The 23,959-nt window shown below is 40.4% G+C and overlaps 1 protein-coding gene across 4 annotated transcripts in view; it reads left to right on the forward strand.

Moving 5' to 3' along the window:
* Positions 1–1,699: 1,699 nt before the first annotated feature.
* The window catches only part of CELF1 (CUGBP Elav-like family member 1), a 41,908-nt gene continuing 19,648 nt past the window's right edge, over positions 1,700–23,959 (forward strand). For all 4 annotated transcript variants that reach the window (XM_056850772.1, XM_056850773.1, XM_056850774.1 and 1 more), the window contains exons 1-7: positions 1,700–1,820; positions 9,763–9,950; positions 11,330–11,412; positions 11,653–11,701; positions 12,780–12,914; positions 13,075–13,154; positions 13,496–13,657. In XM_056850772.1, the coding sequence (XP_056706750.1) occupies positions 1,750–1,820; positions 9,763–9,950; positions 11,330–11,412; positions 11,653–11,701; positions 12,780–12,914; positions 13,075–13,154; positions 13,496–13,657 (768 nt within the window). In that variant the 5' untranslated portion in view covers positions 1,700–1,749. The remainder of the gene's footprint in view (positions 1,821–9,762; positions 9,951–11,329; positions 11,413–11,652; positions 11,702–12,779; positions 12,915–13,074; positions 13,155–13,495; positions 13,658–23,959) is intronic.

The following is a 23,959-nucleotide window of genomic DNA, read 5'->3' on the forward strand; positions in this document are numbered from 1 at the left end:
ACGTAGAAAAACAGCTTCAGCAGAGAGAGGCCTTTTGGATCGTTACATTATGATCCATACACCCTATAGGTCTCAATGATAAGTTAGACTTAACAGCCTATATTTGATGTGCATGTTCTTCTTGGCTAGTAGACATACCTTACATGTTTAATTAGACTTATCAGCTTTTTTTCGATAGGGTTTTTTTTTTATAGTGGAGCAAGTTTCCCTGTAAAGTTTTTATTCTTGTTCTTGATACTGTAAATGCAACACATCATGCTGGTAGCCACCCTGCTAATTATTTGGGTGCCTTGACATGTTAATATGTCTTTGGCAGCTCAGACTGTGTATGAAACTATATTTCATTTTGGGCAGTTACCAAGGCAGGGCAGGAACATTTTAAATATCATTTCAAGCTAGAGTTTGAATTGTTGAAATAACTGTCGTGCACAAGTGGTAGCATGGAAGAAGGAGCTACTCAGAATAGGGAATGAAAATGGCAGAAGAGGCTAGCAGGAAGATAAGTGAATGCAAATTAAATAGGGATCAGCGTGTTGGATAGGCATGAGTTCATGCCAAGGTTAGTATGGAATTGTTCAAGAGTACTGTTGATCTTGGCCTTAATACCAAAAATTATTGGCCTCCTGAAGAAGTTTGAAATTAGACTACCTCTTATGGTTTGTACTTTGATAGAATAAAGTTGTAAATCTTTGTGCAGCCCTGAGTACCTGAGCACTGATTAGTAAATATGGAGAAGTTAACTGGGATTTGTTGACCAGGTTTTCAAAACAGGTTTGTCATGCTCATGTGATAAAATTGGAATTCAGAGTACATAAGATTACTTATATTTATCAAGACAAATGAGTTTACTTGTCTATGAAGTGAGCTGCGGCTCACAAAAGCTCATACACTGCCAGAAATTTGGTTAGTCTTTAAGGTGCTACTGGACTCCTGCTCTTTTCTACTGCTAGTGACAGACTAACAAGGCTACCCATCATGATCTATCTTCATTTAAAATGCTATTGTTCATCTTTTCATATTTTCTAGCATGCCTGAAAGTTTCTGAAAGCTCAGTTTTGTTCATAAGTGGATTTGTAAAACTTGCAAATATCTTCAGGTGGGGTGTTCTGCAGATTTGAGTAACAAGAGACAGTACTTAAGGCTGAAGTGTAAAGTCTTGTTGAAGGTTTTGCTCAGAAACAAACTTGTTAAGGCTTGCTGCCTACAGTTTAAGCTGGAATACAGTAAACCCACCCTGTAGCACAAAACAGCTTTCCTTAAACCAGGAACGTAGTGAACAGTCTCCTGGTTTAAACATTCTCTGTAGTAGTATTTACTGCCTCATGCTGACAGTTTTTGGGTGGAAAACTTGGTTGAGAGTCTGAAGCTAGTTTGTGTTCCTTCTGCTCTGTTGCACACAGTATCTTCATGGATCTGACACTGTTTATCTGACAGTGCACTCAGTACTGCTTCGCTAGGGGAAATTGCACAAAACAAGCCCAGTGCATCAGCATTTTCATTGTGTACTGAGCAGTCTCTCTCTTCACATGGTCACATCCCCTTTTTAATCCTGGTCCCCGTGTTATTTTCCCAGTCCAGCCTTTTTTTGTGGCGTCTACTGCTGGTCTCCCCAAGCTTGTATTCCTGTGGCTTGAGTGTATTTTGTGTGTGTGTGTGTGGATAAGTGAGTTAAGACCTACAGAAATTCACTAGCAGTGTTTGGTTGGTTTGACAAAACAGTGGTCTAGCATTAGTGGTTTGTGGTAAGCAATGGCTGCTTTTAAGTTGGATTTCCTCCCAGAAATGATGGTGGATCACTGTTCCTTGAGTGCCAGCCCTCTGTAAGTACTTCATTTTCATAGTTTGTTTACAGGCATGCTGATTGACTTGAATTTGTTCTTTTGATAATGGTTTGTGGGGATGTTTTGTTTCCTGTTCTGTAATTGAAAGAAGAAAAAGCAAAAAAAAAAAAAAAGGTAATATCCAAGTTCTTGAAAATGATGCTTCCAAAAGAGGCTTAGAGTTGGTATGCCAGGAACCAATACTTCATTAGGAACAGTAGATTAAATTTTCTGTCAGGTGTTAAATTTTATTCTACATTGAACTGATTTAAAACAGCATGTCTCATAATATTAATTACTGTATTTTTGTTTTGTTTTCTAAAAAGATACACTCTGTTGGCTGTCATTAAGAACATTAACTTACAGTACAGATTCTGCTCTAAATTTGGCACATTTCTGCAATCCAGGAGAAAGCTGTCAATATATGAGACAGGAATTCCAGATCTCTATTAAGTCCAGGATAATTCATAGTCTTGAGCTTCATTATTAGTTGTAATTCAGCAGTCTCTTTTTCTAATCTCTCTTTGAAATCCCTTTGAAAGAGAACTTCTTCATAGGGTTATTGTGAGAATAAAATTGACAAGGGAACAATGAAAGCTGCTTCAGGTCCACATTAGGAGAAAGGTGGTGTATAAATGAAGTAAATAACTAAGAATACCTAGGATCAGGCGGAAGTTACTATATAGCATTTAATGTTAATAAGGCCAGCGTGGTGTAGTGGTTAAGAGCGGTGGTTTGGAGCAGTGGGCTTTAATCTGGAGAACCAGGTTTGATTCCTGACTCCTCCACATGAGCAGTGGATGCTAATCTGGTGAACTAGGACATGTTTTGATATATCCTGTATTTTTGTAATTACAATAATAATTCTTTGTATTTCTATTACATTTTGCATTTTTTGCATTACACACACAAACACACATTTTGGTATTTTGATGCTCCTATAATCATTTTTTTAAACCTCTGGTACTTTGTATCCCTTGTTCTGGTCCTCCAGAGGTTTTCTCTCTCTTTGTTTCCTTTCTTACTAATGCTGGTAAGCTATGAACCTTCAAACTTCAAAGGACATCTCAACCAACTTTTCAACAACTGCTACTACCATGTTTCTATATTCTAGGTAAAACTTGGCCACCTGACATCCACTTAATGAGCAAGCGTGCTGTAGTGGTTAAGAATGGCTGACTCTAATCTGGAGAACCGGGTTTGTTTCCCCACTCCTCCACATGAAGCCAGCTGGGTGACCTTGGGGTAATCACAGCGCTCTTAGAGCTCTCTCAGCCCCACCTACCTCACAGGCTGTCTGTTGTGGGGAGGGGAAGGGAAGGTGATTATAAGCCAGTTTGATTCTCCCTTAAGTGGTAGAGAAAGTCGGCATATAAAAACCAACTCTTCTCCCCCAAGTAAGTTATTTATTCCTAGCTGATTTTTCAGCTTTCAGTTAATTCAAAGTAAAAAAAAACAAAAAAACATTATTTCATGGGAAGAAGTCAGGGCAGTACAGCATGAAAACAATATGTCTTTTTTTTTTTTTAGAGGAGGGTATTTTGATGTTAACGTACATTCTTGATGACAAACCTCCAGGGGCCAGCAATACAATAATCTTCTAAGCCTTCAGAGACCTGCGGAAGTAGCCTTTCTCCTTTTCTCTGAAAATTTACCTTTTTAGAAAAAATTGTATGCCTATCCAGAACTTGGTTTCCAGACAAAACTAAACATGACAATAAAAGCACAACAGTAAGAACAAATCATGCCAATAAAAACAAGTAGATAAAACAAGTCAGACCAATAAGGTAAATAAAAATGCCAGTAAAAACAAGTCTAAAATGGTCATGTTAAAGCAATCCTCAAGTTAGGAACAGACCATAAAATAGCTAAAGATAGATGGAAAGGAAAATAAGGTATGTTCCAGGTGAGCCTTAGGTAGGTGGACATTCCAAAGGCAGGATTCCACCACTAAAAAAAGCACTGTTTCTTGCTGCCACCCACCTTACCTCTGCAGCAGGGCTTGATTAGAGGATATTAACTGGTGGTCTGGACAATACATGAAGAGGTGGTTCTTCCAAGTACTCCAGCCCCAAGCGATTCAGGTCCTTATAGGTCCGTGTTGGCGAACCTATGGCACGCGTGCCACAAGCAGCACTCCGAGCCCTTTCTATGGGCACGCGTGGAGCCGCCGGGCCCCCCCCGCCCGTCCCCCGCCCCCTCCTTGCGGCCTCGACGCCATCTGCCTCCGTTGCCCCGCTTCGCCTTAGCAGCAGCAGCAGCGCCGCCGCCCCACCCAGGCACCGCTCCAGACCCGCCGCCGCCCGCTCATGCTCGGCCCCGAGGGCTGCCCTGCCGGCCGCACCGCTACGCCCGTCGAGTCGCCCCGCCCCCTCCTCCGCCCCCTTGGCTGCCCGTCCCCCTCCTCCGTCCCTCCTCGCGGCCTCAATGCAAGTTTCCGCCGTGCCGCAGCCAACTTTGTCGTGGGGCGGAGGCGGGGGCGAGACGGCAGGTGTAGCGGTGCGGCCGGTCGGGTAACCCTCGGGGCCGAGCATGAGTGGCCGGCGGCGGCGGGTCTGGAGCGGCGCCTGGGTGGGGCGGCAGCCGAGGATCTGCTGGCCCGGGCGGCCGCGACAGCAGCTTCCTGGTGAGCAAGAGCGTGGCCGGCGCCTTTGCCCTCTGCCTGCTGTGAGTGGCCCTGGCCCCTTGGTTTCTCTCTCCCCGGTAGGCTGCGCTGTGATCGGCGGCGGCGAGTTGGGAACCGCTCCCCCCCTTTCCGTCCCCTCCCCTTGGAGCCCCCCTGAGTCGGGAGCTGCTCCGGAGCTGATTTCCACCTCGCCCCCCGGCGCCGGCTTGGAAGGGTGCGTGGCTTGGTTATTTTTTTTGCAAAGCACGTCTCGCCCGGGGTTTGCATTTCGCTGCAGGAGGCGGAGGGGAGCCAGGGAGCTGGACCGGAGGAACGGGGTGGGAAAGCCCCCCCCCAACCCAACCCACTTTTGCAAACTTGCCGCCCTTTGCACCCGCACGGCTTTTGCTGCTGGTGTGGGAAGCGCGCGAGCTTGCCCCCCCTCTTACCCGGGGCGCGATGCAAAAGCGCCTCTTCCTCTGCAACGCGGGAGGCTTTTTTGTGTGTGTTTGTGTCTTTGCATCGTTGGGGGGCAAGTTGCAAAAGTTCGCGTTGCGGGTTTTCATGCAAGCCTGCGGACGACTGGACCTTTCCTCGGGGGGGGGGGTGTCTCTCTCTCTCTTCCCCCCCAATACACCCCGTTGCTGGGGCAAGCTGGCCCCTCGCGCATTTTCCCCATCCAGATTCTCAAAACTCTGCATGGGGGGTAATTGGCCATTTGTGAATGGGAGGTTTTGCCTTGGATTTGCCTCTCAGATGCACATTTTCCCCATCCAGATTCTGAAAACTCTGCATGGGGGGTTATTGGCCATTTGTGAATGGGAGGTTTTGCCTTGGATTTGCCACTCAGAATTCCTTAAAAGTGTGGAATTCTCTGCCAAATAATTTTAAGTCAATGAAAGCACTTGGGATTGCTTTCCTAACTTTGTTTGGATCATCTTATGCTTGTGAGCAGCTGTTTTCAGCTTTGAATTATATCAAATCTGACACCAGAAACAGACTAACAGAGGACCTGAGTACTGCATGTGTTGCTCTCAAACTTACAAAGTATGAGCCAAGGGTAGACAAATTATCAGCATGCACACAACAGCAAAAATCACATTAATTGTTCAAAAGCATGCCTTTCGATAAAAAGTTGTTTGTATCATTGAAAGCTCTGTTATGGTGTTTTTCTTTTAAGGCAAAAGATGTTAACGTATGAGTTGTTTTTTCTAAACTAAAACCTCAGTATTCAGGTTAAATTGCCGCATTGGCACTCGGCAATAAATAAGTGGGTTTTGGGTTGCAGTTTGGGCACTCGGTCTCTAAAAGGTTCGCCATCACTGTTATAGGTGAAAAACAGCCTTGTATAGATTTTCCAACACAAAGGGGTGATATAGTTGCTTAAGTTTCTTAAATAGTTTTCAAAGACCGCCCCACATTACAGAAATCTATTCTGGATGTGATCAGAGCATGAATCACCATGGCCAAATCACACCTTTGGAGGAAGAGTAGTAGCTGGTGAACCAGCCAAAGAAAGGAGGGAGAATATCATAAAAGTCTCTACTACCTGACTTTAACCATTCAGCATTTTCTGGCTCCTTAGCCCTGCAGGCTCCCTTGTAGTTCAGGGTTTAAAGTGAGGAAAATTGGTTCAATTAACTAATAATAACTGACTTTATTTAATATTTTGAAATTTAGCACATTCATGTTTGTGCTTCAAGTTGAAGTGATGATATAAAAAGATTAAACATAATTAAAACCCAGTTCTATTCAGTTTTAAAACCTGTTTTTGGTCACCCTGTTATGGTTTTCTATATTCTTTATTTGGAATAATCCTGTTGTTCTGTTCCTGTAAGTACGAAATTGTGTGTGATTGAGAGCTGAGATAATGTGGAGACCATATAGGTTCAGTTAATAGTCCTGGTACTTCTCAGAGTGCCTCATGAAGCTAGACTCTGAGTGCGGGTGTGTCAGCAAACGGCATTAATGGTTATTGTATTTGCAGCACAAGTTTTGAGTGTTATCCATAAGAAAAATGGCCTCACTGCTTTTCTCAATCAATGAAAGGCTGGGGGAGGCCATCTTTTTCTTTTGCGTTAAATGCAGAACAGCCATGCTGACAGCTTCTCTAGAGCACTCAGTTTATGGCAAGAGTCACACACAAGTCCATGAAATTTACTAACCTAACTGCCTAACAAAAACCTGTGTTAATAAAGCCAAGGGTCAAACTAGACAAGAAACTGGGACTTCTGTGATCAGGTCTTTGCAAATAGACCAATTTTGATCGAACTATGATGCGGGGGGAGGGGGTCAATCCCCCCCCATGAAGCTTCCTTGACATGATAGATCCCTGTGGAGCTGTTTGTTCTGTTGGAAAGAGCCATGCAGCCATTCTGTATGATTGCCCCAGCAGAGTAAATATCAACTCCATTGCACTGTTTTCAGGTTGAAAAAGAGCTCTATGCAAGTAGCAGAATGGAGTGTTAGTGTTCTGCAGTGATAGAATAGACTGAATCCCTTTTAATGAAGGAAGCCTTTTTTCTAATGTTTTCCCATGTTTAAAAATATTTCCCTGTGAGAAATAAGAAAGCATATTGGAAGAAATAAGTTTTAGCCTGCTGTGCTAGTTTTCTGTTCACAGGGAGTTTTTTTATCAAGGGAATAATTTGGGGGTTCATTGTATTGTGTGTTTTAAATTGGGATTTGTGAATGGCCTTGAGCCACTGGGAAAGATGGGATGTAAATATTTTAATATGTATGTCTCTCTCCCCTGATCTGCAATACCATCAAAATTGGGCTGTACATAACTGTTATTTAGAAGGGAAAACACTTGGAAGCTCCACATCTAGTTTGACCCTAAGTGTGTCTGGTTTGTTATTTGGCTGAAGGCAATTCTTACATTAAAATTCCTTTTCAGTCATATTTCTGAAATTTTTGACTATAGGAGCCAGGGTGGATAAAAATCAGTGATGTAAAAAACCCCAAGAAAATTGGTTTGTTTTTTTTTATTTAAATCGGATTTTTTAAATTTAAATTGGTTTTTTTATAGAATGCTTTTTGAAAAAAAATCTATCTAAAGATAGTTTTCTGTTTAAGGTACATTATAGGCTGTATATTCATATAATGTTTAAGTTTTTTGGTAAATGAATTCCATTAATCCATTCATAATGTCATGCTCTTCCAGAGGTTTCTATAAGATTATCTTGGGCAATTTTTCTATCTAGAAGGTATTATCACAGATGCTTGGTTTTGCAGTTCTCAAAACAGAGAATTTGTGTCTACAGAGATAACATCCCTCTTCTTCACAGCCAAAATGTTATAAAATAAATATACAGAGCTGACAGAAGACCTTAATCCCATTGCTCCTTTGCAAATATGTACACAGAATCAACCCTTTTTACCTCTTAAGTTCTAACTTACAAGAAGTTCAATGAATAGAAGATTGACTGAAATGGAATAGATCTGCACAAGGTGCTAAGTGAGAGGAGGAAGGGGCAAGCAGTAAAAATGATGGGGAAACCTTTTGAGCAGAATTCTCCACAAGTCTTGGGATCTTTGTGTGTATAGCCTGAGGTTTATCAAATATTATTCTCTCCCTGGAGGAGAAAATCTATAATGGCAGCAGGCCATAAAAGAGACCCAGTTTGGGAATATTTTAATGACGTTCCTCTACCTATGGGTAAATCAGACATGGGTGCAAAATGCAAACACTGCAACAAAGAAATGCAAGGCCTGGGGCCCCGAATGAAACAACATCATGAGAAGTGCTGTTTATATAGATAACCATGATGTAAATCTAGTCTTACTGACTAGTAATTTAAATTGTGACTTAAATCAATTTGATTTAAATCAAATCCACCCTGATAGGAGCATACCATGCCTTGAAAATAGCCACACATTAAAGGAAACAAAAGTAGTCTCACATTTGAAGAGCTGCATTTCCTCTGAGCATAACAGGCCATATTCTAGTGTGAGGGGAAGGCGCTCTAGTAACATCTCAGCCTCTCTTTCTAGATTGAAATTGGTGTTTTCAGCATTACTCCCGTGCTATAGCAATATAATCTTTCAGATACTCTTTTTCTGTGTTGACCCTCTATTACAGAAATTAAAAATTGGCAAGTATAGTTTGCAGGGCCAGTTAACACAAGTTGGACTCCTGTTGCGTCATCCTAGCCTTGTTCTTTCTGCTTCTTCTGGAGGTTATAAAATACAGCCTGTGGGGAGACTATATAGGGTTGGTTTTACTGTTTAAGGGAAGAAGAAGAAGAGTTGGTTGAGAGCCAGCATGGTGTAGTGGTTAGGAGCAGTGGACTCTAATCTGGTGAACCGAGTTGGTTTCCCCACTCCTACACATGAAGCCAGCTGGGTGACCTTGGGCTAGTCACAGTTTTCTTAGAGCTATCTCACCTTCACCTACCTCACAAGGTGTCTGTTGTGGGAAGGGGAAGGGAGCAAGATTGTAAGCTGGTTTGACTCTCCTTAAAAGGTAGAGAAAATCAGCATATAAACACCAACTCGCTTTTCTCCTTTAGGGAGTCTCAAAGTGGCTTACAATTGCTTTCCCCTCCCCACAACAGACACCTTGTGAGGTAGGTGGGATTGAGAGAGTTCTGAGAGAACTATGACTGGCCTAAGGTCACCCAGTAGGCTTCATGTGGAGAAGTGGGGAATCATACCTGGTTCTCCAGATTAGAGTCTGCCGCTCTTAACCACTACGCCAAGCAGGCTCTGGCAAGCCATGTAGTTTATGTGTTTTAACTATTTGGATTGTAATTAAGACCTCAAACTGATATTGCTAAACAATAACTCTACATAGCAACGTCTGGTAGAGTGGAGAACTTTGAAATGTGCATGAATTTTTCATTTATAATCTATTCAGAACCTTCTTACTTTGAACTTACACTGAATATCTGCAGAATTACAGTATTTAAGACTACACTCAGAAGCAGCTGGGTTTACTTTAAAGCAAGGGTATATATATTATCTTCAGTATGTTGTTGTGTTTTCTTAAATATTTTACCAAATTTTCACTACTTCCAAACCAAGTTCCTCTTTTGCACTAAATGATGAATCCCTTTATAATAGAAATTCCATATCCAAGATACTAGCTTTTATGGAAGAACAAAGTACAAAATAAGTCTAGAGGAAGGCAAACAATCCAAATAACACCACCACCACTACCCCCTCCCCGGTATTATGTGCCGAATTATTCTGTTTTCCTGTATGGATTTTGAGACCAATTGTTTTTGTAATAACATTTGAAATTTTAGTATCCTTTTAATACATAGGAAGGATGATTTATCAAGGCACAGGCAAGGAGGAAATGTATCAGCTTTTTCTCATTGCCTTGTGCAGCTCAAAGAAAATGAATGGCACACTGGATCACCCTGACCAACCAGACATTGATGCCATCAAGATGTTTGTGGGGCAGGTCCCACGGAGTTGGTCTGAGAAGGATCTGCGGGAACTATTTGAACAGTATGGTGCCGTCTATGAAATTAATGTCCTGCGGGACAGGAGCCAAAACCCTCCTCAGAGTAAAGGTGAGAGCTCTTTTTAATTAAAAAGTTTTGTTTCCAGTGTGGATTGTGTCTTACTCACATTGAAATGGATACAGGTTTGCTTGTACATACACACAAACTTTGACTCAAGCTGCCTTGGTCTATGTAACATGAGTTGTATGGTCACCTCCATGTTACTTTATGTGGAATAGTATCAAGAAAACAGATGGTAACTTTTAGGGCTGTTGTACACACTATATGGAGCAAACTTGAGTTTTCTACCAATTACACACTTTACAAGAAGCTGCAGCCAAAGTTGACATGTACCTACATATTATGTATATTTTGAAACATGTCTTTCATTCACTCATGCATTTTTAAGAGTACACTTAAAAGCATGATTTATGATATTGGCCTTTATTCTTGGAACAACTAACATAGTGTTCCATCATTTTGATATGTGTTGGATAAAATGTACGGTGTGGGGGGGCAGTAAAACATCTGCAAGAGTACCCAGCCTTTTGTCCTAATTAGCTTACTTCAGTCTTGAGTCTCAAAGGAGGAGAGGCAATGGAAGCTGCTGGGAAATGTTCAGGCTGTTGACCTCTCATCCTGTAGTTTTTTATCAGACCAGGAGGTGAATGGCCGTTGGAAAAAGCTTAACATTGCTAAATGTGCCTGTTAAGCTAAGAATGTGGTAGTACATGAACTGTTAATTGCAGAAGAGTGTTTATTGGTTAAATTGAATGTTCTAACAGTTAAGACCTGTTGTATGGATGCAGCAGAATGAAGTGTTAAGAGTTCTGAGCTGGTAGAGTAAACTGTGTGCCCCTATAATCAGAGCATGCTATTTTAAAAAATATTCTCCCATGTTTTAAAAAAAAACCTCCTTGTAAGAAAGTAGTATTTTAAAATGTGATCTACTTGAAGCTGCTATAGTTTGTTTTGCCACTTCAGTCTGTCACTGTTAGATGTACAAATTGCAGACAAGATGAGGTTAATGAATGAAGCCACATTAATGAAAAGTTTAAATATTATGCTTGGATACTTACATTCTGTGATAAAGTAACTCATCTTTTAAAACGTGTATTCAAACTTCTAGCATTATAAGTTATTTTCCGTAGATTTAAATGGCACAATTGGCTTCTGGCTAGTCCGGTTGTACAACTGACTACTTTGGGTCTTCAACAGTTACCTAGTTGTCAAAGTAAAATATTCCCTGGGTAAATCACTCCTAAGTGGTGCTAAAATATATTGAAAACATTTTTTCCGGTAGGAATTGTTCCCTTAAAAGTCTCAAAAGTTAGGGATAGCTTTCGTGCAGTAACTTTCAGCTATCGAGTATTAGGAAGGCTTTTTTTATGTTGTGAATTTCTTCTAGAAATAAGCCCTCAGTTGCAACCTATGTGTTTGCTTTATAGGGTGCTGTTTTGTTACATTTTATACCCGTAAAGCTGCACTAGAAGCACAGAATGCTCTTCATAACATGAAGATTCTCCCAGGGGTAAGACAACAAGCACTTTCTCTTTCAGATCTGTTCTGTCATCATTTCTGTTTGTCCAGGGTGCCAGCTTTTCTGGGATGGATGTGTGGAATCATTTGGTTCTACAGACACAAACTCGGTCTTTCCTTTTCCCTCTGCATTAGTTTCTAATCCAATATTTTAAAGATAATGGCTGCAAAATTTTGGTTTTGTGAAGGAGTATGTGGATGGCATTTATCTATCACTTTCTTTTGGTCACAGATGCACCATCCTATCCAAATGAAGCCAGCTGACAGTGAAAAGAATAATGGTACGTGTGTGCAGAACAAACTTTCTTTGATCAAGATCAGCCTGTTAAGCTCAGACAAGGGGACTTTCCACTTAAGAAACAGTATCCCATTTTCCAGCCTCATCTGTGTGCGTACCAAGGCACCCCACATTCCTTCTATCCAATGAATAGACCCTGCCATTCGGAACTTCAGCGCAGCATATAAGTATTAAAACATCACATATAACTTTAAACAAGAATTAAACAGACAAAATATAAAAATTATAGAGCAAGCAGATAGAAAGAATCATGCACAAGCATGTAAACCAGATTAACATCAGCAACCTTTAATCTGTAGTCTTTGAAAAATATAATCTGTGCTAAATGAGGATCAAGATGTTCCTCACATGGGAAGGAGTCTCCATGGCCTTGACTTTGCTACAGTAAAGGATCCATTTTTGGGATAGCAGGGGTTTTCCCTAAGGCCTTGATCTCTGTCTCTCTCTTGCTGGTGAAGCCAGAGGTACCAACCTCACTCCAAAGGGTGTAAAATCTTCACTCCTTTCTGCAAAATTTTAAGTTTTACCCCCACCCTGCAAAAAAGCAGTCAAGCCTTTATGAAAGAGGCAGAGTGGGAAGCTGGAAGCTTCTTTTAAAATTCTTTTAAAGCAGAAGTGAAATATTTATGGTACTAGGACTGCTGTCACTTTCTAAAGTGGAAATTAATGTGTTCTGTGTTGTGTTTGCATTATAGGCTTCTTAACCATCTTGTTTTCTGAGGATTTTAGTATGTAGCAATATTTATGAACAGCTTCTCTAGTAAAATTGTGAAGAGCAGTATACAAAGATTTAAAGCCATATAGTAACAATTATCATAGCAAACAACACACAGCATATACAAGAAGTTCTAGATAAATGTATTAGCAGATCTTCAAACTTATTAATGGTGATTGGTGACAGCTAACATCCTGGAATTCTTAATTTGGGGGGTCATTTCTCTCTAAACTTGGGATATTCTCTAGCAGGGTAAACAAGTCTCTGAATTAATCTCTTTAGTGCCATAGTAGGTGGTAGACGTTCCTTGATAATTAAGAGGGTTTTTGGTTTTTTGTTTCTTTAGCAGTGGAAGATAGGAAACTGTTCATTGGGATGATCTCAAAGAAGTGCAATGAAAATGATATCCGAGTGATGTTTTCCCCATTTGGGCAGATTGAAGAATGCAGAATTTTACGGGGTCCAGATGGCTTAAGCCGAGGTGAGGACGGACCACTGGTTTAGGAATTTCTTTCTCTTTACCTGACATCTAGTTGGGAGTATTGCAAGTCTCTGTTATCAGTAGGCTGTCTCTCTCACCTATTCAGCTTCCATTACTTTGATAGACCTGGTGCATAAATGTGCTCATGTTATTTTTCCAGGTTGTGCTTTTGTAACTTTTACAACAAGAGCTATGGCACAAACAGCAATCAAAGCAATGCACCAAGCGCAGACCATGGAGGTAAGAAACATGACTTTGAGTGACTGGGTGGAATGTTGGACATTCACAGTTCTTTGGGATTCTGTGTGAAGGAAGCCAGGGTTGGACATCTATTATTCCTCTTTAGTTTTCCAGGTGCTGTGATGTCATCTCTTAGTTTCAACCACCTTCTCACACTCACTTCATTGTAATGAGAAAATAGATAGCATACATAAAGTACAAAACAATGAAAATTAATTGCGAGAATTCTGGAGGCTGGGTGATTCTTTAGGTACATCCCAGTTCTGTAAAGGATGGGAGGTGGGTTTCTGTAATTGGTGGGTGGTCCATAAGAATTTAATCTATGTGAATTAATATTGCAGGGGTGCTCTTCTCCCATCGTAGTGAAATTCGCAGATACCCAGAAAGACAAAGAACAGAAACGAATTGCACAGCAGCTCCAGCAACAGATGCAGCAAATCAGTGCTGCCTCCGTTTGGGGGAACCTAGCTGGACTGAACACACTTGGACCCCAGTACTTAGCAGTGAGTTTCCTTGGCAGTCTCTGAGCAGAATCCCTTTCTAACTATTTTACCCACAGTTGTGGTTTCTAATACAAGTGTCCTCCTGCTGAGGCTCCATTATAAAACTCCAGACCTTTTCTAAAGTATTGGTTGAGTATATTGATGAGTTGTAAATGATTAAAGTTTGCCTCTGCTCCCTGGATTGCTACTGCTTGACAATTCACATGCTTGGGTCGATGAAGAGCTGACTGGCAGTGTGTGCCAGTAATTGTCTTAGTTTCTATCATAAATGAGAAAAGGAAATGCTGTAGAGGTTGTTTTTTTTGGGGGGGGGGAGTAGTGTGTGCAGCATTTTTCTGTAGCATGGGGCGTTTTGTCTGTAGTGAAGAAGCAATGCAATACTGGATGTAATTCGAAGGAGAATGTCTCCTAGGAGTTGTATGGACAAACCAGCTTTTCTCGGCTCAGAGGGACAAAGGGCATCTTTATGATGGGTGTTTCCTTTTCCTCTTAGCTCGGGAGGCAGGAATTAATATTTAAATTTTTTCTGGCTTCCTAGGGTAAACGCCCCCTATAGCCAGTTCTATTTCCTGCCTTGATCGGGAGAGCAGCCTTTTGCAGCTCTCAACTACTAAGGATATAGAATACCGAGCCTTACTTCTAATCTTTACTAACTTATACCTAATTTCTTATTCCTACTATTATCTATACTATTATAAATTTTTTTATTGTTTTTATAATGAAACATACAAATATATATATATATATATATATAATAATAATAATAAAATCATAATCCAGTACAACAACAAAAAACATAAAAAACATATACAGAGCACTAATACGCTACTAATACATTATTGTTTACTATCTTTACTTTTAGAAAAGCCCATAGTGCCCTATACCCTAAGCCCTACCACCCACCACTGTGCCCTTCACCATTGGACTTCTGGCGAAGTGTTATGACGATATATAAAAACCTATTATTATAATCATTAATTAAAAATCACATTGAACTATAATTCATTAACTATACCTTTAAAATCTGTTTTTGCCAATTTATCCCAATATGCGGCGGCCTTTGACCATGTATATTTAAATTCATCCATATCTTTACCATGTAAAGAATCTGTAATTTTGGCCATCCGCATATACATCCATAGTTTTTCTCTCCACTCTTTAATTGAAGGTTTATTTATTTGCTTCCATTTTTTAGCAATTGTAATTCTTGCTGCAGCAAAGCTGTATTGACATGACTCTGTCACCTTTATCTAAATCTTTTTTTGGAATACCCAATAAGCAAAAGGCGGGATCTTTTTTTATTTTTAATTTGATCAGATTATTAGTTTCATTCAAAACTAATCTCCAAAACCTCCTAATATTTTTTACAAAACCACCAAACATGCATAAATGTACCTGTATCTGTTCCACATTTCCAACAAAGAGCTTTATCATCTTTTTTCATTTTACTTAATAATACTGGGGTTATGTACCATCTATAAAACATTTTATATAAATTTTCTCTTATTTCATTCGTAATAGTAAATTTAAATTCCTTTTCCCACAAATTTTCCCATATCTCCAAATCTATATTGTAACCTAGATCCCTCATCCATTTCACCATCACTGGTTTAATCCTTTCGTGTTCTAAATTCATTTCTATAAATGCTTTATAAATCCTTCCTATCAAACCTTTATGACCCTTTGATAATATAATCTCAAATTTAGATTTGGCTTGATTAAAACCCAACCTGTTATCTTTACTAAATACATCCCTTAGTTTATAGTACATAAACCAATCTTTAATTTGAAGTTCTTCTCGAGATTTCAACACCCATATCCCATTTTTATATTCTATCATTTCTCTATATTTATTACAATCCAAATTTAAATGTGCACCTCTTCTCATAAATGCTTCAATGGGGTTAATCCAACCAGGAGTTTTACTTTCAAGAAAACCTTTATATTTATTCCACGTTTGTAATAATTTTTTCCTAATAATATGGGAATTAAATTCATTATTTACTTCCTCCTTCTCATACCATAAATATGCATGCCACCCAAATCGCAGTTTAAATCCTTCTAATTCTAATAACTTCAGGTTCTCTAAGAGAATCCAATTTTTTATCCAGGTGAAACAAGCTGCTTGATAATACATTTTCAAATCCGGCAATCCCAACCCTCCTGTTTCTTTTAACTCTATTAAATTATTATATGGAATCCTATGTCTTTCTTTACCCCAAAGAAACCTCAAAATATCTTCCTTCCAATCTTCAAATATCTGAACACCTTTCCCTATTGGTAAGTTTTGAAACAAAAAAAGCATTTTAGGTAATAACATCATTTTAATTACTGAGATTCTTCTCCACAATGATAACGGCATTTTTCCCAACTTCTCAAATCTTTCTTTATCTGTTGCCATTGATTTACGTAATTGTATTGAAATAAATTAAGATTATTATTCGATATCCATATACCTAAATATTTGACTTTATGTTCTTTATTAAATCCCATCTTTTTAATTAATATTTGTTGTTGTGAGAGAGTCATATTTTTAACCAATATCTTAGTTTTAGTTTTATTGATTTTAAAACCTGAAAGCTTTTCATAAACCTCCAAAATTTTATTCCATCTGTCAATTTGCTCAATCGGATCAATCAAAAACATACTAAATCATCAGCATATGCTCTAACTTTATATTGATTTCTCCCTATTCGTACACCAACTACTTCATCAGTTTTTCTAAGATTATTCAGTAACAATTCTAATACTAAAATAAACAGCAAAGGGGAAAGAGGACATCCCTGTCTCGTTCCCCTTTGAATTTCAATCTTCGGTGATAATGATCCATTTATAATCAAATTTGCAGATTGTTGAGTATATACACTTTTTATAGCAGTTTTAAAATTCTCACCAAAATCCATAAACTCTAATACCTTGATCATAAACTGCCAATTTACATTATCAAATGCTTTTTCCGCATCCAAAAATATCATAGCTATCGGGGTTTTATCTTGTTCTGCGTATTCTAAAAGATCTATTACCACCCTCACATTCTTACTGATCAATCTTCCTGGTAAGAATCCTGCTTGATCTTCATGTATTAATTGATTTAATACCCTTTTCAGTCTAGTAGCTTTAATTGCAACAAATAGTTTATAATCAGTATTTAATAATGAAATTGGTCTATAATTTTTAACTTCCGATATACCAGAATTTGCCTTTGGTATTAATACTATGTTTGCTTGTTTCCATGTTTGAGGGATAATACCCTTTGTCAATCCTCCATTCATCACCTCCATTAAATAGGGAATTAACTGATCTTTAAATACTTTGTAATAAGATGCGGTAAATCCATCTGGCCCTGGTAATTTATTTAGCTTACTTTTACTTATTGCTTCTTCTAATTCTTCTTTAGTTACTGGAGAATCCAGTAATTCTTTATTTTCCTGTGTTATTTTTTCCCAATCCCATTTAGTGAGATATACATCCATATCTATCTCTGAAACTACGTTTTTTCTATATAAATTTGTGTAAAATTCCACAAATGTTTCTATTATCTCATCTTTAACTCTTATTATCTTGCCCTTCCTTTTAATTTGAGTTATTGGTACTTTTTTATCTTTATGTTTAAGTTGCCATGCTAGCATTTTACCTGGTTTGTTAGCATGTTCAAAAAATCTTTGTTTATTATATATAACTTTCCGTTCGATTTCTTCCGCAATTAAAAATTCATATTGATGTTGCCACTTTCTAATCTTATCAAGCTGTTCCTGTTTAGATATTTTATCCTGCAGTCTACTAAGCTGTTGTTCCCCTTGTTTTATTTCATCTAATATATGTTTTTTCTTTGTCTCCCTTTCCTTATACCATCTTGTATTTTGTTGAATTAATAGTCCTCTAATTACTGCCTTACCGGCATCCCAAACTATATCTTCCCGGGTACCCTTACCTGTATTTTCATTAAAATAATTCTGTACATCCACATTCAATTTATCCACTATTTTAATATTTTTTAAAAGAAAATGATTAATTATCCAGGGTTTATATCTTCTATCTCCTATTTTAATTTTTACTGATACCTCATTATGATCTGATAACTCCTTAGGCAAAATCTCTGAGTTTTCTGATGTCTATCAAACCTTTCGAAAGCCATAACATGTCTATCCTGGAATGTGTAAGATGTCTGTGAAAAAAAAGTATATCCCTTCTTATTACCATTTGTCAATCTCCAGACATCGAACGTATCCCATTGATCTATAAGAACATCAAAAAACCCCGGTAATTTACCTTCGTTTTTTGCTTTTTGCTTTTTCCCAGACCTGTCTATCTTAGGTACCATTACTCCATTAAAATCCCCCATCCATATCATTTTTTCTGTAGCATATTCAGCTAATAACGTTGCTAGTTTATCATAAAATGCTTTTTGATTAATATTAGGCGCATATATTCCCACAAGTAATAACTTCTGGAAACCACAAGTTATTTCCACCATCAAAACTCTTCCTTCTACATCTTGATAAATAATTTTTGGTTCTAATGATAAAGGTAAGTACATAGCTATTCCATTAATTTTTTTATTTTCATTGCATGATGTGAAGAGTGTACCCAACCTTGATTGTTCCAACCTAAATGTATCCTTTGGGAGTATATGCGTTTCCTGTAAACAAATAATATTAGCATTAGTTTTTTGTAAATGGTGAAATATTTTCCTCCTTTTGTTGGGAGAGTTCAATACATTAATATTCCAAGATAAAACCTGTAACATATTAATATTCAGTTAGATCCATTAACCGTCCAAAACCAAAATTATCATCCATATCCCATAAGCTGCCCCCCTTCCCTCCCCCATTTTAAATTCACTGTTCAGCCATCAGTATCATCAATTGGAGACTCCTCTGGTGAGTCTATTGGTAAGTCTCCTCCACCAGATGCTTCAGATGCCTTTTCTTCTTCTGTAGATTCTTTAGTTGTAGATTGTTTATTTCGCTTGATAGGTTTAACCAAATCTGCATCATATCTTCGCAAAAATTGTTCAGCCTTATCCAATTCTGTGAACTTGAACCTTTTAGCCTTAAAAGTAAAAGAAATGCCTTGTGGATATTCCCATCTGAACTGAATTCCACTGAGTCTTAAACGTTGAACAATTTCCATAAAATCCTTACTCTTCTTCAACAAACTTGCAGATATTTCCTTCATCAATCTCAAAGGCTCATCGTCAACTTTAAGTGGTATCTTATAATGGCTGTTGAGTATCAGGTCTCGCTGACTTCTTGAAAGCAATTGAAGCAGGCAGTCCCTTGGTACTTTATTTCTAGTTGCATATGCAGAATTTAATCCTGTAGGCTGTCACAATCATCCTCTCAATAACTTCTTTTGGTTCCTGTAAGAAATCTGCCAAAAGACCTGTCAGATATCCACGAAAATCCCGATCTTCAATCTTTTCTTTCAGCCCACGTATGCTTAGAGAGGATTCTTTAATCTTAAATTCAAGCATTGCCATTTGAACTTGTTGCTTCTCCTCTCTTTCACTTGAAGCTGCAAATGAGATCTCCAGAGTGTCCACCTTCTTCTTGATTTCTTTGGTCTCCTGTGTATTTTTTGTAAGTTTGGTTTCGACCCTGTCTTGTCTGACAGTCAGAGATGAGATTGTGTCTTGCAAAGCAGCTATTGCAACTGAGTTCTGAGACGTAGTGGCTGTATTTTGGGCAAGCTCCTGCTTCATTTCTGCAACATCTTGATTAGTCTTAGATAGGAGTTCAAATACAGAATTCATTGTCACTTCAGGCTTGGCTTTTGGAGTCATCTTTGCACTTACAGATGCAGATGCTACTGGAGAAATTGTCTGTTTAGACGTAGTTAAAGATACAGAGGACCTACGTTGAGGAAGCTGTACCACTAGCTTTGTATCTTTAAGAATTTCCTTGACGTGCTTCTCTTTTTCTCCCATTGAAAGGCTAAACAGCAACCAACTGTAATCCACAAAAGGGGAACGGGGGGCAGGAAGCTTCTTTTAATTCATAGCATATAAAACAGAGTTATTTCAGATGTATCAATTCAGTTTGGAAAAAACACATTCACTATGACATCTCAGATGTTGTATTCCATATCACTGTGATTGTTTTCTTACTCTTTTCACTTGTTTTAAGTGTCTTCCAGTACTGAAAAAGATTTTTCAGAGTGCGTCACACTACTGGCAAAAAGCCAAAACTCCCAGAAACAAAGCGTAATGAAATTATAGCTAGTTCAAAGTTATCTCCTTCAGAAGCACTTCTGCCACACACCCCAATTTGATATTTTAAAAATTAAAAGAAAATATTGTAGACCACTTGCTTGTAAAATCGGATCCCTTCTCGCTCTCTCCAGTTGTCCCTTTAAGATGGCGCCGGCTCTTCAGTGGGACCCGTCAGAGCAACCACCGCCGATTTCTCGGCGGCTATCGCTCGGATGACGGGGCCGCCACCGGCTCCCGATTCCGCATCCCCTCTTGCTCCGAGGGGTGCCGCTTGCCAATTTTGACAGGCAAGCTAATTGAGGGCCCCTGGGCAGCGGTCAGCTGGAGCGTGGCTCCGCGCTTGCGGCGGGGGGGTTGTCCCACCCGGAAGTCCGCCATCCAACCTTCTACAAGTCAGCAAATTGACTTGAAGGTAAAAAACAAAAGAAAAAATGTTACAAGTGGCTGCGGCAAGCCCAAACGGGCCGTCTCGGCCAGCAACAAGCGCACAAAGCGCCTCTTCGAAACAGCCCGCTCAGTAGCCGCGCCACAACGAAGCGGAAAAAAGCTAGCGGTGGCAAGCGGCACGAGGAGCTCAACAGAGGCTGCCGCTCCTTCCTCAAATTTATTTCGGGTGCAAAGCCAGGAGTATGGCGGCTCGCCTTCGCCTAACGGCACTCCGGCTCCAGGCGCAGAGCGCGCGCTGGCACTTGACGCCCACTCCCTTCAGATTCACAGGGAACGGACCCAGCAGGCTGGCGGCTCGCCTTTGCCTTGTGCCTCTTTGTCCCTAGGCGGCTCGCCTATGAATCAGGAACGACTAGCGGCGACAGAGACCTCATCTGACGGTAGGATCTCCCTTCCCCTTCTGCAGGATGGAGGTTTAGCCTTCTTGAAAGCGGAACTATCTTCCCTTATTAAGGACGCCTTTGCTGAAGGCTTGAGAGCGGCACAGCCCGCCCCTTTACAGAATTTCCCCGTACAGGGTCCACCAAGCCAGGGTTATTACAACCTTCACCCCCATCCTAACCAACCCGTTACAGGCACTGCTTCTGGGGCCTCATATGGGGAGGGTAAATGGCCCACTAAAGCGGCTCTTAAAGACAGTTCTGTGCTACAGACCATGCAGGGGGAAGACGGGAACGATTCTGTATATTCAGGAGATGATGACAATGACAGGGAAGATGAATTCAGCTTCGATGGGGAGGATGTTATTGAACAGCCTAAACAATCCAGGTTATTCTGCACAGAGGAATTTCCTCTATTATTGTCAAAAACGCTAGCTGCCCTCGAGCTTTCAGATGACTCTGAATCCCTGAACTCTCAGAGTAAAAAGGGAACTAAAGAGTTTTTTCACATGCACGACACTCTTGACAGAGTGGTACCAGTACCAGAATATTTTTTGTCCCTCATGAAGTCAGAGTGGGAAAAACCCATGGCTTCAAAACAGTGGCCTATAACGTCTAGAAAGTTCTACAACTTATGAGGTTTCTTTACCAGGGAGTTCACTACCAGTTCAGGGCCCTCCCCTTCGGCTTAACATCAGCCCCAAGGGTGTTCAGCAAAGTGCTAGTGGCACTGGTGTCCGATCTGCGCAAAGAGGGAGTGAGAATACATCCTTACCTCGACGACATTTTGATTTGTGCAGACTCAAAACAGCAAAGCATCCAACACAGAGATCTAGTAATAGAAAAGCTGTCATCACACAGATTCCTAATCAATTACAACTAGAGCAAACTGACTCCTTCCCAATGACTGACACATTTAGGTGTAGATATAGACACACAACAAAACAAATTATTTCTCACAGGAAAACAAATCGATCTCATCTCATCTCTAGCCAAAAAGACATACATTGCCCTTTCATCAAAACTCATGTCCCTTGCAAAATTACAGGGTCACATGGTAGCCTGCATACCCACCATTCAATGGGCACGTCTCCGTGCCAGACCCCTACAAGGGCTCCTCAGGCCATATCAAAGGGATATACAAAAGAAAAGGGACTTCAATATTCTACTTACCAAGGACGCCAAAAACAGCTTACTATGGTGGTCGGACCGAAACAACCTGTCAAAGGGTTCATCTACCCTGTCCCAGAACAGATGTACACGGATGCTTGCACGACGGGGTGGGGGGCAACATTCCACAAGTGTATAGCTCAAGGCACCTGGACTCCCCAGGAACAGAAACTCCACATAAACATTCTGGAGATCAGAGCGATTTACAGGGCCTTGATCAGCTTCAGGCAACAAACACAAGGGAAAGACATACTGATCAGGACAGACAATGTAGCCGCAAAGGCACATTTAAACAAACGGGGGGGGGGGTCCAGATCCTCAGCCCTTCACAAGGAAGTACTACCCATACTTCGGTGGGCAGATACCAATCTAATGTCACTCTCTGCGGAGCACATACAGGGAGCCATCAATACACAGGCGGATTGGCTCAGCAGGGAGACGATCAGCGAAGCGGAATGGTCTCTCCACCCGGATGTCTTCCATTGCATCACACAGAAATTTGGAACGCCACTAGTGGATCTATTCGCAAACACGACAAACCACCAATTTCCACGCTATTACTCAAGATACAGGTGGGAGCAGAACAGACGGACGCACTGACGGCACCCTGGCCCAAGGGGATGCTTTACGCATTTCCACCCCTACTAATCATACCAAGAGTACTAAGGAGAATAAGAATGCTAAAGGCACATGTCTTATTCATAGCTCCTTACTGGCCCAGGCACCCATGGTTTCCCACCTTAATTCAGATGTCAAACAACATCACCTGGAGGCTTCCGGACAGACCGGATCTCCTAATACAGGGTCCAGTGTGTCATCCAGATCCAGGATGGTACAAAATGACCGTATGGGTATTGAAAAGAACAGATTCCTCAGATTAGGATACTCTGAGGACATAATTAACACTATTCAGGCCGCACATAGACCTTCAACACAGAGAATCTATAACTCAACATGGAAGGCATTCACCAGATGGTGCAGGCGCAAAAACATCAATCCACTCAAACCACAAACAATGGGTATTTTATCCTTTCTACAGGAGGGCCACAGAATCGGATTAGCCGTATCCACACTGAGGAGACAACTAGCATCAATAGCTACCATCATACCAAGAGTGGCAGGTTACAAGGTGACTAAGCACCTTCACATAAAATCATTCCTTAGAGGTATTACTCTCACCGCTCCTCCTATAAGACACAGGTTCCCCACTTTGAGCCTACATACAGTCCTGACGGCACTTACAAAACCTCCCTTCGAGCCTCTTACACAGGTAGGGATGAAATGGTTAAGGATGAAAGTCCTATTCCTCACGGCGGTAACTTCAGCACACAGGGTATCTGAGCTAGGAGCTCTTTCTGTCTGCCCAGGACTTATCATTTTTCACCAGGACAAGGTGGTACTTAGGCATGACCACTCTTTCATACCAAAGTGTAACACAAAGTTTCATAGGGAACAGGACATAATCCTTCCATCATTCTGTCCTAACCCAAAGACACCTTTAGAAAGGACTTGGCATCTATTAGATGTCCGTAGAGCACTTCACGTGTACATATCTAGAACAGAGAGTATTAGAACTTCTGAGGCTCTATTTATCAACATTTCCCAACCAAAAAAGGGTAAACCCATGTCAAGATTATCAATTAGCCGCACCATTTCCTTGTGCATTAAGACAGCTTATATGGAAAGCAAACTTCCCATACCTGGAGGCATAACTGCTCATTCAGTCCGAAGTGCGGCCACATCTACAGCCTTCGATAGACAGGCTACCATAGAAGAAATTTGCAAAGCGGCCACATGGTCTTCTGTGTCTACCTTTGTTAGACACTACAAATTGATCTCTACTTGTCATCAGATGCCGCCTTCGGCAGACGAGTTTTACAGAGTATTTTGCAGGACGTCTAACCCTCCCAGGACGGGGACTGCTGTTGTATGTCCCATCATAAAGATGCCCTTTGTCCCTCTGAGCCGAGAAAGAGCCTTGGCTACTTACCGTGAAGGCTTCTTCTGCTCAGAGGGATGAAGGGCATCTTGCCCTCCCAGACGTCCATCAGTTGTTACATTCTAGATACAGTTCAAGGTTATTGTTCGAAA

Source organism: Euleptes europaea, chromosome 6 (genome assembly GCF_029931775.1).
Source record: "Euleptes europaea isolate rEulEur1 chromosome 6, rEulEur1.hap1, whole genome shotgun sequence".
NCBI lineage: Eukaryota > Metazoa > Chordata > Lepidosauria > Squamata > Sphaerodactylidae > Euleptes > Euleptes europaea.